The sequence below is a fragment of the Schistocerca serialis genome, chromosome 4 (assembly GCF_023864345.2).
Source record: "Schistocerca serialis cubense isolate TAMUIC-IGC-003099 chromosome 4, iqSchSeri2.2, whole genome shotgun sequence".
Taxonomy (NCBI): Eukaryota; Metazoa; Arthropoda; class Insecta; order Orthoptera; family Acrididae; genus Schistocerca; species Schistocerca serialis.
The window spans coordinates 705552079-705565056 of NC_064641.1; the positions used below are offsets into that span (position 1 = coordinate 705552079).

The 12978-nt window shown below is 40.4% G+C and overlaps 1 protein-coding gene across 1 annotated transcript in view; it reads left to right on the forward strand.

Annotated features, from left to right (window-relative positions):
- Positions 1–12978, forward strand: part of LOC126474707 (agrin-like) — a 273963-nt gene that overhangs the window by 192922 nt on the left and 68063 nt on the right. Inside the window, exon 17 of the mRNA XM_050102185.1 lies at positions 10902–11134. Within this exon, the coding sequence (XP_049958142.1) occupies positions 10902–11134 (233 nt within the window). The remainder of the gene's footprint in view (positions 1–10901; positions 11135–12978) is intronic.

Here is a 12978-nt window from a genome sequence, read left to right on the forward strand (position 1 = left end):
ATGCCATAAATAGGTGGGACATAAAATACAGGAAAAATAGTAAAGAGGAAGGAAAATTAATGAAAAGGAAAGACATAATAAATGAACAAAGGAAGAAGAAGAAGGCTTAAAAAGTGACATACACTGAGACCACATCAGTGGCAGGAAGAATGCAATTGTGGAATAAGTATACATCTGCAAAGTTCTAGGGAACTTTATAGTAAGAGAGAAACCAGGTAGCCTGCAGGCTAAAATGGGCATCAAGGTCATGACTCTCACATTGTGGAGCATGCAGGATACTGTGTGTTACCAGTGCATATTATCTGTTTGTGTTCATTCCATCTTGCTGACACCTTACTTGTTGTTTTACCAGCATAAAACCTTGTATAGCGGTTGCACTTAAGTTGGTTAATGATGTGAGCTGGTTTGCAGGTGTGTCTACCTTTGTTAGAATAGGTTTTACCACTAATGAGGCTACTGTAGGTAGTTGTAAGAGGAAATATAGGACAAATCCTATAGTGTGGGCAGTCACAGTAATGATAACCTTTGACAAGGAAATGATTCAGGAAGAATGTAGTATCTGGGTTCTGATCATAATGTGGAGGTTGGGAGTAGGAGGGGGGATGGCGTTAAAATTTTGTTATCCTAGGTGGTGTGGGATGAAAATAAAGTACGGTGGTCTTCATTTCAGGACATGATTTCAGAATTCATACCCTGGCTGAAGAATATTGTTAATGCATTCTGCAGTACTAGGTCTGTAAAATGGGCTGGTGGGGTAATTACAACAATGCAGGTACCCCCTAGGGGGCTCACCACTCTTTGGTTGGTTCATGCTTGGCTACCACAGAGCCCCAGCCTTTGCAGCATCTTTTCCCTGTCATGCTGCATGTCCATCCTCTAGCTACTATTTTTCCCCTCCCTTGAGGAATATGTCAGAGATGTTTCTGGAAATGTGTTCTGCTCAGTAGCTGATATCAGAACAGTCTCTCTGCTGTTTTTTGTTCCTTTTTTCTTTATCTGTTCCCTTCCTCCTACCCTTCCTCTGCTTCAGTGTTTGAGGTTCCTCTTTCTCTTCTTTCTCCCTGTGCACTCCTGAAGGCTGGCCCAAGTGACTGACACAGAACAGGTGATTGGGTAATGCTTAATTCCCAGCCCCGGGTCGACAGGTAGGATTCACATATACCTCCTGGTACAGGTCAGGCCTAGGCAGGGGTGACTGCCTGAGCTGCTACCTTCCCAAATAGCTGATTGGTCCCTCTGTCAGGTGTTCGGGAAGTGTGACCTGAGGTGTGAACAATCACCTAAGGTGAGTGCAAACCCATCTTAGGAGGGCCCCAGTTGGAAGGAGCACGCTATCGGAGACACTGGCAATTGGGGGGATTTTCTCACAATGAGCCAATCATCTTCTTTACAATCAGTGTCTACTAAACATAAACGGAATGAAGCTAATTCAAAGAACATCCCAGCTGCACCACTCTTCCTTATGGTTTCACTTACTTCTTGGCTACGGTAAATCCGTTTATTATTCTGATAGGTGTCGATGTAATTGCCACGCCTGTGAAAATTCTACTCTCGTTTATGCAATGTCACTTTGTGTTTGGAGGCTACTTGTGATTCTCGAGCACAACAACTGCTTGCAGCTTTGCTCCTCCACTGCTATTCTGTTCATGTTGAGGCCTATTGAACACTGAAGTCTGTCCATCGTGATATTTACACTAGGCTGCTCAATGGTCTGACCAAGGCAGAAATCCAAACCTACCTCTGATCAAGTTATCATTGCAGTCCATTGGGTGACGAAAAAGGTGGATGCATCCTTATTGCCCATATGCACTCTTGTTCTTACTTTCAATATAGTGGTGCTTCCATCAAAGATCAAAGTAGGCTATGAAGTTATCACAGTCCGACATTACATTCTGAAACTGTGCTACTACCAGTGTCACCATTACAACCACACTCAAATTTCCTGGCAACACCTGACCAAATGTGTAACCAATGGTATGGATGCTCATAAGGGCCCCCTGCTGTATCAGTTGTAATGGCAATCACGTTGCCTCCTCCTGAGATTGTCCCTTATATCTAAATGAGCAGGCCATCCAGGACATCTGGGTGAAGGAAAAAGTGCCTTACTCGGTCACTCATAAGTTGTTGCCTGGTCAGAAACCCTGAGTTCTACCATCCAGCTCTTACACATTACTGTTCTTGCTACATCTTGCTCCACAAAATACATGGTCGTGCAGACATGCAACCTCAAATTCAGCACCACAGCTGTAAAATAATTCAGTGTCATGGTAGCATCCCCGTCTCCTCCTCAAGCTGTACAACAAGCCACGAAACTTTCATGTCACGGGACGAGGTCACACGCTACACAACCAGCAGGCCAGAAAGGACAGAAGGAATACTCCCACAAAGACTTGTTACATCCATCCAGCCAACAAACATCTGAGTCTTTCTTTCCCAACCAAAGAGGCTGCAAGAAATCAAACAAAGGCAAACAGTCTTCTCCTTTGCCAACTCAGTGATCTTCGACAGTGTCACTATGTGATACCCTCACCCTGGCCAACCCATGTCTCCTGTGTGCACTGCCAACTGTTTTTCTGTCCTGAACTCTGCAGAGCGACAGAAGGAATCTGTCGACACCTCTGTATATCTCATGGAGCAGGATCCTCCAGCCTCTGCTGCACTGTAGCAGTGAGTCTTCAAAGGTTGGCACTCTGCAGCCACCAGGTTGACACATCTACATTTTTTCCCTTCTCCCCTTACCTCATTGAGACTCTCCTCCAATGGAAATGTTTGCGGCCTTCAATCCAACAAAGAGGACTCGCGGCTACTCTTGGCATCGCAGTGTCCACTTGTTCTCTGCTTCGAGGAAACCAAATTGTGTCCTCGTGACTGCTTCGAGCCGTGACATTTCTTCCCAGTCCGCTCTGACCTTCCCCCGATGGCTTTCCATCTCATAGAGGAGTCATGCCACTGACCTGGGGTGATGTTTGTAGTCAACCCATCTTCCTGATGACCTGGATTCAAGCTGTTGTGGTCCAGATTTTCCTTCCTCACTTTACCTTTTCCTTTTGACTGTTTACATCCCTCCGTCATTCGGTGTCACCAGGGCAGACTTCCTCCAGCTTATTGCAAACTCCCTCATTCCTTATTGCTGCTCGGTGACTTTAATGTGCACCATCCCCTTTGGGGTTCTCCAAGAACCTATCTGAGGAGTGCTCCCTTGGCTAACATTCGCAACCAACTCAACCTCATCTGCCTTAACACAGGAGCACCCATGTTCCTTTCAGACTCCATGTACACCAGTTCCCATTTTAACCTCTCCTTCTGCACTGCACAGCTTGCCCATCATCTCAAAGTGGCCCATTCTCTCTGACTCAAACTCAAGTGACCATTTCCCATGTGCTGTCCATTTGCTCACTCGTACCCCACCTATGTGCACACCCAAGTGTCAGCTTTCTAAGGATGACTGGAGGCATTTCTCTTCCCTGGTGACCTTTGATGAACAATATCACCCCATGTATGATGAACAGGTAGAATATTTTACAAACATTATCTTTAACAGCACAGAACATTCCATTCCTCACACTTCCTCTTTACAGTGCCATGTCCCAGTTCCCGCTGCAATTTACGTGTGGAGCTGTGCTCTCTGCATTTTTAACCATCATCCTATGATGGAAATGTGCATTAATTATAAACAGTTGTGCGCACAGTGTTGCCGCATTCATCAGGACATCAGAAAAGCTAGCCACATTTCCTATTTCCTTTTCTAGTTCTTTTTTCACTACCTCTTCCGTTGTGTGGGCCAATCTCTGACAGCTGTCTGGGATCAAGGTCCATCCCCCTATTTCTGGCCTGACCATAGCAGATGATGTCATAGTGGACACTATTTCCATCTCCAACACCCTGGCCACTATTTTATCGAGATTTTGAGCTCCATCTGCTATCACCCTGCCTTCCTTATCAGAAATGAATGGAGGAGGCTCAGATGATACCCTTCTCTTCTCAGAATTGTGAGTGCTACAATGCCACCTTTACTGTGTGGGAGCTAGATCACGCTCTCACTTAATCACCCAGGGTCAGGCAATGCTCACATTCAGATGCTGGAGAACCTTTCTCTTGTAGGCAAGTACAATCACATCTGAGTAGAGGGCACGTTTTCCAGATGCTGGTGTGAAGCCACCGTCACATTCATACCTAAGCCCGGTAGTGACAGACACCTTCCTTCTACAGTAGTTATTGCCCCATTTCTCTCACAAGCTCTGTTTGCATGATGATGGAATATATGACTCACACACAGCTGGTATGGTGGCTCAAGTCACAATTTACTAACCACTGCACAGTGTGGATTTCGAGCAAGCCATTCTACAGTTGACCATCTCACCACCTTGTCCACCCATGTCATGAATGGTTTTCTACAAAAATACCAGACTGTGGCCATGTTTTTCGATTTGGAGGAAGCCTACAACACCTGTTGGAGGTCTGGTATCCACCATATTCCTCTCACAAGTCTTACCTGGCTGCCTGCTGTATGCGGTCCCTCAGTGTCCTACGTGTCCTCAGCAGTACTTCCTGGGGAGTGGATCGGACAACCCTCCTCCATTTGTATAGAAGCTGCCAAACTACCACTACCATACTGCTGTGACTTTCTCCTCAGCAGATACGCTTGCCATTTGTCTGCCATGCCTGGCCACCCATCCTATGTCTCCTTCTTCGATGACTCATTTGATCACCAGTATGGGGCACATCTCTCTTCTCCGTTACCTCCTGGAGTTCGCTTTTGGCTCTTGCTCTGACAGCTCAACTTCATGCTACCTGCCACTTTCCTGATGGGTGAGAACCCTCTCCACCTAGGCTTCATGCAGTGGCCCATGTTCACCTTGGCCTCCATTTGCTTCCTGAGGACACTACTCCAACCTCACTCTATCGCTGTAAGTTTCATGACCTTTACATGGAACTTTGCGATAGTACACTGATGGCTCTCGGACTGACCATGGTGTCAGGTGTGCCTTTATCATTGGCACTGACAGTTTTTGGTATTGGCTTCCAGAACACTTCTCAATATTTATAGCAAAGCTCTTTGCTCTGCATCAGGCCACACAGTACATCCGGAGACACAGACTTTTGAATTGCATCATCTGCTCCAACACTCTCAGAGCCTTTCAAAGCCTCTGTGTGCTGTACACTGTCCATCCCTTAGTGTAATGGGTCCAGGAAAGCTGTAACTTGCTCATGCTTGATGGAGGCACTATGATGTTTATGTTGGTTCCTGGCCACATCTGTCTGATGGGAAATGAGGCCACTGATGCTGCTGCCAAAGCTGCAGTCCTTGTACCTCAGCCCACTAGTTTTTCCATTCCTTCAAATGATCTCTGTGTTGTTGTCTATCAGCAGTTGGCGTCACTTTGGCATCACTACTGGTCCTCCCTTTCAGGGGAACTAGCTCCGGAGAATTAAGCCTCTTCCAGCGGCTTGGAAAACCTCTTCTTGGCTCTCTCACGATGAGGATATCATTTTAACCAGATTTCATATTGGGCACTGTCTTTTTAGTGATCACCATTTGTTAAGTGCTGCTCCCCCAGCTCTTTGTGCTCATTGCCGTTTCCTGACAGAGTACCCTTTTTTTTAACCACTTACATCCTCATTTATGTTTGCCATTTGTGTTATTGGCCATTTTAGCGAACGATGCACAGACTGTCAAACATGTTTTACTTTTTATTTGTCATAGCAGTATGGCAAAGGACATTTAATCTTTAGTTCAGGACCTCCATTTCTCTATGGTGTATTTTATGAACCTTTCTCCAAGTCCCTGTTTTTGGCTGTCTTTCCTTCCATCCAATGGGCTTAAGTTTAGTTATTCTTAACTCCTTTTTTTGTCTTTATGTTCTACAATTCTGACATGGGTACATATGACCCTAGTTGTTTTTGCAACCTAAAACAAAACAAGGAAAGCAAAGGTAATACTGGTGATGTTTTCCTGTAAGGAGTAAGCATTCAAACAAATACATCTGTCATGAATACTAAGGCTGTAGCTGGCTGAATATTTTATATCAAACATATGGCAGCTTTTAAAGGAGTCCTACTATGAAAAGAAATGGAAGCCCAGACCACCACTCCTGACTGTTGGGCTGTTTGGTAGGCGACAGTCAAGTTTGATTCCACATCTGTCCTGGGCATGTCTTTGACCTGGAACGTCACTGTTTGGTGTAGAACTGTCTTTAAGTGATGAGTCTCACTTCAAATTTATCCCCAACAATGAGCGACTATTTGTCTGGAGATGCCCCGGACAGTGGTGGGATTCCAACCTGACTGTATCCCACCATATGGCTCGACAAACAGGTGTGGTGGTCTGGGGTGCCATTTCGGTTCTTAGCAGGACCCCTCTGGTTGTCATCTGCAGCAGCCTTACTGCACAGCAGTACACTGATGACATTCTACTCCCCGTTTTGTTGCCCTTCATGGCAAACCATCCCGGGCATACATTTCACTCACACACAGCCAGAGTTTCTACTGCTTGTCTTTGTGCTTTCCAAACCCTGCCTTGGCCAACAAGACCACCAGATCTCTCCTCAATTGAGAATGTTTGGAGCATTATGGACAGGGCTTCCAAACAGCTCAGGATTTTGATAATCTAAAATGCTAATTGGACAGAATTTTGCATGATATTCCTGAGGAGGACATCCAACAACACTGTCATTCAGTGCCAAGCTGAATAACTGCTTTCATAAGGGCCATAGGTGAACCAACATATTATTGATTTGCTCAGTTTGTAAAGCTCTTTCTTTTGAATAAATCATCCAGTTTTCCTGAAACTGTAATTGTTTGTTTGTACATGAACATCACATATACTAATTTCTGTTCAATTTGGATAATTCTTTCATGGTGCATTATCTTTTTGTCATAGAGCATACATTAAATTCAAACCTTCGGCTTCCTGCATTTTGGTATCTTTCTGTTTTGGATTGTGTTCCATTGAACTCAGAAATGCAACACTGAATATATCACATCACTAACTGATGGTGGATACTGCAAATGACGAAGTCAGGCCACCCGGAGAAATGTAAATACCAACACTTTTACCACCACTTTTAAATTATGCATCTGTAAATTTATATCTTCAGCTTATAAATGAATCACAAGGAACTTGTGACTCGGTTTATAACCAGTAGAAAGATCTCAAAATGTTCCATTTGAGTCACACTTATTTGTTAGTTAAAATATCAAATCATTGCAAATGGATGCCGAATTTTTAAATGAAGTAGGTTCTACATTACCACATTATGCTAGTCTATCAGAGAGTGAGGTGCGTACACCCCGACATATTATCAAGATATCAGATGAATGATCACACACCATGCTATTGTATAACAACAACGTATAAATTATGAGGTATTCTACTTTTTCTTTATGTTGACATTTTTGTAAATAGCCAAATCGTATAATGATCTCAAAATTGTAATATTATTACAAAATAGTTTTGTACATGGATTAATGGCCATTGATCACAAGTAACAGCAACCAGTAATGGAGATTAACTCTTACCAAACTGCTTGGGACTTGTAAAAGACAAAGGATGTTGATAATGCCACACATTCTGAGTGCTTAAAGGAAACTGGATAATTTGATTTCTCTGAAAATCACAGTACAATGTATGCTGTATCACTAGAAAGTCCCCTTTTTTAAGTTTGACATTGGAAAGCAAATCCATAGAGTCAGTCAGATTACTTATGACATTATCATGAATAATTATTGAAGTTTCACACACTTGCTGATGTTCAGCTGCATGAGACATCATATCACTCATTATTATGTCTACACATTAAACAGTTGCATTCATTTATAACATATACAAAATAAAGTGTTTTCCACCATACCTTAATTCCACAGGTACTTAACTGATTGTTTGCCTTGTGAACTTGTATGTCTCTGAGAATCGAGTGCCAAAGGCTAGCTGGCTGTTAGCAGTTCATCAGAAAGTAAACATTCCCCTATTCTAAAGTAACAGAAATTTTTATGCTGAGTAGTAATACAAAGAAAAATGGAGATTGTTCAGTAACCACAACTGAACTGAACTGACTAATGGCCAGACACTGATAAGGCTGCAAAAAACTTGCCTAAACTGTCCCTTTGTCAGTGGAAGATTGATGCTGGTATTTATTGGCGTGCCATTAGAATGAATCATTACTAGTATCTGATGTTCAAAACTGCTGAAACAATTAATGCCAAGTACCTAACCCTGTTATGTGAAATTACATTAAAAGATTGTAATTAATCAACATAGACAAGCAGTACAAATGATTTACTGAATTGTGCTTCATCTACCTCGAAACCCACATTTCCAACTAGTGGATCAAGTGCAAGAGACACATCAAAAATCTGTGATAAAACTTCACCAGTATCAAAGCATATTAAATACCATTAACAGCAACCCAATATTAATATAGTCACATTTATTTATCTTTTGCATGCACCTTGCATTTTCCTTGTTGGATCTTAATTGCTTACCTAGAATAATATTACATTTAACAAGAATACTTTGAGGCTGGATGGCAACTACTTTCTCTAACAGTTTTGGAAGAACAGAAATAATGTCAGTCTCCAGTGTCTTCTCTTGACCATTTCTCAATCAGAGATTCAACCTCTGTCTACTGAAACTTGTCAGGAAAGCACCCTTGTTCAAAAGATTGATTGATTGTTAGAGTTAGTGTAGTTACTATTATTTTATATACCATTTTAATTACTTCAGTAAATATCCCATCTGACCCAGAATATTTTTGTTTTTTAATTATAACCTAACATTTTTCACATTCTTTAAGATATTCAGATTTTTGGTGAAGTCCAAGTACTTCATACTGATAACCTACTGTAACAACATCTGCTTCAACTATATTTATGAGGAATTCATGTATGTGCTCTGATATTAGAGCAGAATATACAATAATGTTATCATTTAGTTTTATTTTAGACTGTCTAATTCTGATCTAACAACTAACTGCACTGCTTCTGTCTTACTTTTATGATTTAAAATTGACTTAGTGTTTGTCATATGCTTCATTGCCTTCACAGTATGATTTTATAATGTATTACACATTCAGTAACATAACTATTTTATCATACTTTATTTTATTATCAAGTTGCCTCCCTCTCTCAGCTTATTACTACGAGGGTAATTCCAAAAGTAAGGTCTCCTATTTTTTATAAGTACATAGACCTGTTTATTTCTACAATGGGTTACATCAGTTTACAGCTTGAACATTTAGCTATTTTTTGACATAATCACCATTTCTGTTGCTGCATTTTTGTAGACGCTGTGGCAGTTTTTGTATGCCCATATCATACCAGCTTGCCACCATGCTCTTCAGAAAGTTATGAGCCTCTTCTTTCACCTCGTCATCGGAGCTGAATCGTTGGGACCACAATTAACACTGACAGGTACTGTGGGACTCTGAAAAAACTCAAATGGGCAAATCAGAACCAGAGAAGAGGAATGTTGAGCAAGGGCATATACATTCTCCATGACAATGCTCGCCCACACATCGCTTGGCAAACCGTTGCTCTCCTGCAACAGTTTCAGTGGAACATAATCACCCACCAACCCTATAGTCCTGACTTGGCGCCCAGTGACTATCACCTATTCTGTAGGTTAAAAGAATATTTGGCCGGGAAGCGATTCAGCTCCAATGATGAAGTGAAAGAAGAGGTTCATAACTTTCTCAACAGCATGGCGGCGAGCTGGTATGACATGGGCATACAAAAACTGCCACAGCATCTTCAAACTTCCATCGACGGAAATGGTGATTATATCGAAAAGTAGCTAAATGTTCAAGCTGTAAACTGATGTAAACCATTGTAGAAATAAACAGGTCTATGTACTTATAAAGAAATAGGAGACCTTACTTTTGGGATTACCCCCGTAAATATGATCAGTTTGTTTTTTATTAGTATTTATTTATTTCAGAATGAGATTTTCACTCTGCAGTGGAGTGTGCGCTGATATGAAACTTCCTGGCAGATTAAAACTGTGTGCCCAACCGAGTTCGAGTCTCGGTCGGGCACACAGTTTTAATCTGCCAGGAAGTTTCATTTATTTATTTATTTGTAAGTTCATTTTCAGAAGAAATTTCCCTGCTCATTTCTGATAGTTCAGTGAATAACAGAGAGTAGTCAAGAGATTCTTAAATCTAAGCTAAATAAATATACATCATCTAACATGTAATTAGTTGCAGTATTATCAACACAATTTGCTGACTGTGCAATTACTCTGGTCTCATCACAGAAATGTAATCTAAAGCCATGCTCTTTTATTACATCAAGAAATTTAGATGTATAATTGCTTTCAACTGCCAGTGTGTTGTTAAAGTCAAATGCATGGAAAAAAGTATGTACAGCTTTGGATGGTCCACAGGACTATTCAGGGATTAAATAGAGAAGTCACTTTAGGCTATGAATCAGAAGAGACATAGGAGTCCAAAATGTGATATGCACTAAATTTCTGGTCAACTGCTTACAATATTTTTTTTAGCACATTTTGTATTTTTGCCCATGAAACTGTTGTTATTTTGAAGATTTTATTTTTTCATCCATAACATAAAAGTGGTGTGATAATAGGTGCTACTTTGCTGTGCAGTAGCAAAAGCCACACATCCTTTCTTCCATGTATTTGACTTTAACATAAATAACACACTGGTAGGGGAAAGCAATTATTGCACTCAACATTAAACATGCAACAATTTCATATTTGATACAATAAAAGTGACTGAAACTAGAAATGCAGTGCGATACTTTGTTGTGCATCATATTTACTTTTTTATGTACACATATATCTGAAATGCAGCCACAAAATGTGCATAAAGTGATACCACTGAATAAAACAACTTGTGGTAATACATTAAAGCTAGTTATTAGTATGTTTGGTTGTTGTGCAGGGTATTTGAAAATGCTGGCACAGAAGTTGGTTTGACTGGCTGCATTTACGCAATGAGACTTGGGCAACGATGGCTGGAGCTCCATGAGGGTCGTGATGCACAGGTAGTGCGGGCATCAGATGTTCGTGAATGTGGTCTCAGCCCTTGCGCTAACCTGCCGTGTCTCCATGGTGGATCATGCAGTGTTGTAGGAACTGACAATTACACTTGTTCATGTCATCATGATTTTACAGGTTATACCTTCAGTTCTTTCTTATAAATGTAATAACTTTATCATATTGTGTTACAAATATTGTAATGATCTTCTTGTATGTACCTTCTTCACATATGCCACAAAAAGCTGCAGTAACCTTATGTATTAATACCATCTAGAAAGCAAGTTTCCCTAGGGCCATACAGAGAAATTAAACATAGCTGGCTGGAAAGATATAGCAATTGTTGAGTTATTTTTCTGTGCAAATTACACTAGAATTGACACCCTTGTGTGGCTGACATATAACAGAATAGAACCAATGTCTGATAGCTAGTCATACATTTTCATCATTATGAAAATGATTACTTGGTAGGCAGATTTTTTTAGGTTTCTGTGCATCAGTCTGTAAAAATGGAACCCTTGTAGGTTCACTTTCTTGTCCATCTGTCTGTATGTCTGACTGTTAAGAACCTTTTTTCTCAGGAATGAGTAGACATATCAAGTTCAAATTTATGCCACATATTAATGTCTATTGTCCATTGGTAGTGTCAAGAATTTAAGCTGCTAAGTCAATTCAAGTCTGTCCATCAAGACCCAAGACAGGTTGGCTTATCAAATTCAAATTTATGTCACTCACTAACATCTATGTCCCTTTGGCAGGGTAAAAAATTTAAGCATCTGAGTGAATGCAATCAAAAGATTCGGCCATTTATGTCACATATTTAGATACTCGGAAATTCACTCATGAAAAGGGTATGCCCCATTGATGTAGAATAATGAAATTTGACAATAAGTACGGTTTCGCAGAATAAGTAAAGTAAAAAATCTGAAAATGGTTTAACTGTAATATAATGAAAAGGATAGATTGCCACTCACCATTAAGTGATGTTGAGCTGCAGAAGGCACAATAAAAAGACTGCTGAAAAAGTAAGCTTTCAGCTAAAAGGCCTTCTTTTGAAATGAACAACATACATGAGGAGGAGCACACACACACACACACACATATTCATGCAAACACAATTCACACACACATGGCCATTGTCTCTGGGCAACAAGAAAGAAATCTTTTGGCCAAAGGCATATTTGTTTAGCAGTGTATTCATTGTGCATGTCTGTGACTCAACATCTCCACTATATGGTAAGTAGTAGACTATCATCACAATACTGTCATTATTCCATCCTGGATTTTAAATTGTAATTATATCACATAAAAATATCTTTTTGCCATTAGAATGTACATTGCATTCATTGTCCATCAAAAGCATTATAGATGAACTTTACTGCATGCTATTACTGCATGCTAATATAAAATGTAAGTTGCAGTCATGTTTTAATAAGTAAATAAACAATATTTTATTATATCTTATGTATCTACATATATAAACTGAAGTGCCTTGCTTGCTTCTTTTTGGGTGTCCAGGCTAGTCTGAGGAACTACTGTAGAAATTTTGGTACAGTCCTGGAATTCCCAGACCAATATCTTTCCAGTACCTAAATCAAAAACGAGCAAAAAACAAAGACATTCTCAGTTCCTAGCATGGATGAACTATACACATACATACATAATTATGTTTGCACAGAACCCTCAGTGTACAAGCCCTACTTGCATTTGGCCATTTTTTATTATTTTATTTATTTTTTTAAAAAAGAAAAAGTAGTTGGCCCACTAGATGGTGCCGCCATAGGTCAAACGGATATCAACTGCATTTTTTTAATAGCAACCCCCATTTTTTATTAAATATTCATGTAGTACATAAAGAAATATGAATGTTGAGTTGGACCACTTTTTTCACTTTGTGATAGATGGCGCTGTAATAGTCACAAACATATAAGTACGTGGTATCAGGTAAAATTCCGCCAGTACGGATGGTATTTGCTTCTTGA